Below are 2,034 nucleotides of genomic sequence, written 5' to 3'. Positions count from 1 at the left end.
CGTTAGGATGCTAACTGGATGTGATGTTAATAGATGACATAGATGCTTTGGGCATGCTTCCCCAGGAAATAGGCCTGACTCCGATAATTCAGCTCATTCAAGAAGAAACATCCTGCTGTGCAGCCACTTTGGTGTCTCCTTGACTGAGGTGACAACGTTTCAGGGCCTACATGCCTGCCAACTCTTCATATCTTTGCTTTTCATGTTACCCTTATAGATGTTTCTTTTGGTGTCTTTGATTGGCTCTGAATGCTGAGCAGAGACAAACACCAACACAGCTGGAAAGGGCTGTAAGACGTGCTGTTCTCCCTTCCAGCAGGGAATCATTGCCATGGATACCAGCATCAGAGGAAGACTGGGGAACACTCTCCACTTGCCTCCTGAGTGGTCTGACATCTGTTTCTGGCAAGGCCAATAATGAGTGTGCCGCTAGCTTCATCTCAAATGGGAGACTGATCTGTACCTCTTTTGTTTTCACCACAGATGGCCTCTGCCCAAGATGCCAGGTATGGCCAGAAAGACTCCTCTGATCAGAACTTCGACTATATGTTCAAATTACTGATCATTGGCAACAGCAGTGTGGGGAAAACATCCTTCCTGTTCCGTTATGCCGATGACTCCTTTACGTCTGCATTCGTCAGCACGGTTGGGATTGATTTCAAAGTAAAAACTGTGTTTAAGAATGAAAAGCGAATCAAGCTTCAAATTTGGGTAAGTGACTTGGAACTGAAAATGTTCTTCCAGGCAAGGTGTTAAAATGTATATGTGCATAAAGGGAGAACTCTCTCTCTTGTTAAGTCCCCCTGTGGCCCACAAGTTTCTTTTTTCAAATCTTTTGCATTCTGGTTTAAATTCTGTGGGTAACACTCATTTATAATATTCCAACCCTTCGAATTCATGGTGATTTAAAGAAAGCTCTGAGAAGTCTGTGTTACCTTGAACAAATTTATGAATCCATCCATGCCCCATTATTTCTTTCCTAATCTGCTAAATAGGCAAATCTGATAAAACAACATGTGTATATTGTTGTTGTGTACTTTCGAGTCAGAACTGATTCATAGCTGACCCTCCGGCAGGTTTTCAGAAGTAGTAAATTGCACAAGAAGAGATTGCTCATCCTTCTTCCACAGAGCAGCTGGTAGACTTGAAATTCACTGCCTTTGGATTGGCAGTGCAGCTCCTTACCACTAGACCACTAGTTGCACTTATTATGTATATATGGTATATATCTTATATACCATATGAATGAAATAATATATTTGTCTGTGTGTATACACACACAGTTTATGTATGATATCTATCATTATATGTATAGATAATATATTTATTTATATGTTGTTTACCATTGGATGAGAACTGACGCACAGCTGATCCTCTGGTGGGTTTTCAGAGGCAGTTAATCACACAGGAGGAGATTGCCCATCCTTCTCCCATGGAACGGCTGGTGGCCTTGAACCACATGCATGCCTTTGGTATTGCAGCGTGTTTTCTTGCCACTAGGCCACCAGATATAGTATCTATCATCATTGGGTAGAATTGTGCTGCCAAATCAAAGGCATACTGCCTCTGAAAACTCGCTGGAGGGTCAGCTATGAGTCGATTCCAACTTGATAGCACATGACAACAATAAAAAATTATATATTGGCTCAAGATAGGGGAGGGTTCAGAGCTACTGTTTATAGAGTCACTATGAGTGGTAGTCTACTTGATGGCACTTAATATGCTACAAACATATATATTCTACAAATATATATATTCTATAAACATATGTATTCTACAAACATATATATATTTTCACAAATACAAAAACATATATATACACATACTTACATATATACACACACATATATATATATATGTATACACATATGTGTGTGTGTGTGTGTGTGTGTGTGTGTGTGTATGTATGGTACGTTCAATACTCTTCTCCAGCAACACAACTCAAAGGCATCAATTCTCCTTCTATCCTCCCTAGTCATTGTTCAACTCTCTGATGCATAACAACTGATTGCAAAGACCATGGCCTGTGTCAGG

The 2,034-nt window shown here is 40.3% G+C and overlaps 1 protein-coding gene across 1 annotated transcript in view; it reads left to right on the top strand.

Annotated features, from left to right (window-relative positions):
• The first annotated feature begins 483 nt into the window (after positions 1 to 483).
• RAB3C (RAB3C, member RAS oncogene family) overlaps positions 484 to 2,034 on the top strand; it is a 403,278-nt gene continuing 401,727 nt past the window's right edge. The window contains exon 1 of the mRNA XM_006891522.1: positions 484 to 711. Coding sequence (XP_006891584.1) covers positions 484 to 711 — 228 coding nt within the window. The remainder of the gene's footprint in view (positions 712 to 2,034) is intronic.

Source organism: Elephantulus edwardii, unplaced genomic scaffold (genome assembly GCF_000299155.1).
Source record: "Elephantulus edwardii isolate Elephantulus edwardi_28Jun2011 unplaced genomic scaffold, EleEdw1.0 scaffold00099, whole genome shotgun sequence".
Lineage (NCBI taxonomy): Eukaryota > Metazoa > Chordata > Mammalia > Macroscelidea > Macroscelididae > Elephantulus > Elephantulus edwardii.
This window is presented reverse-complemented; position numbering and strand designations above follow the sequence as displayed.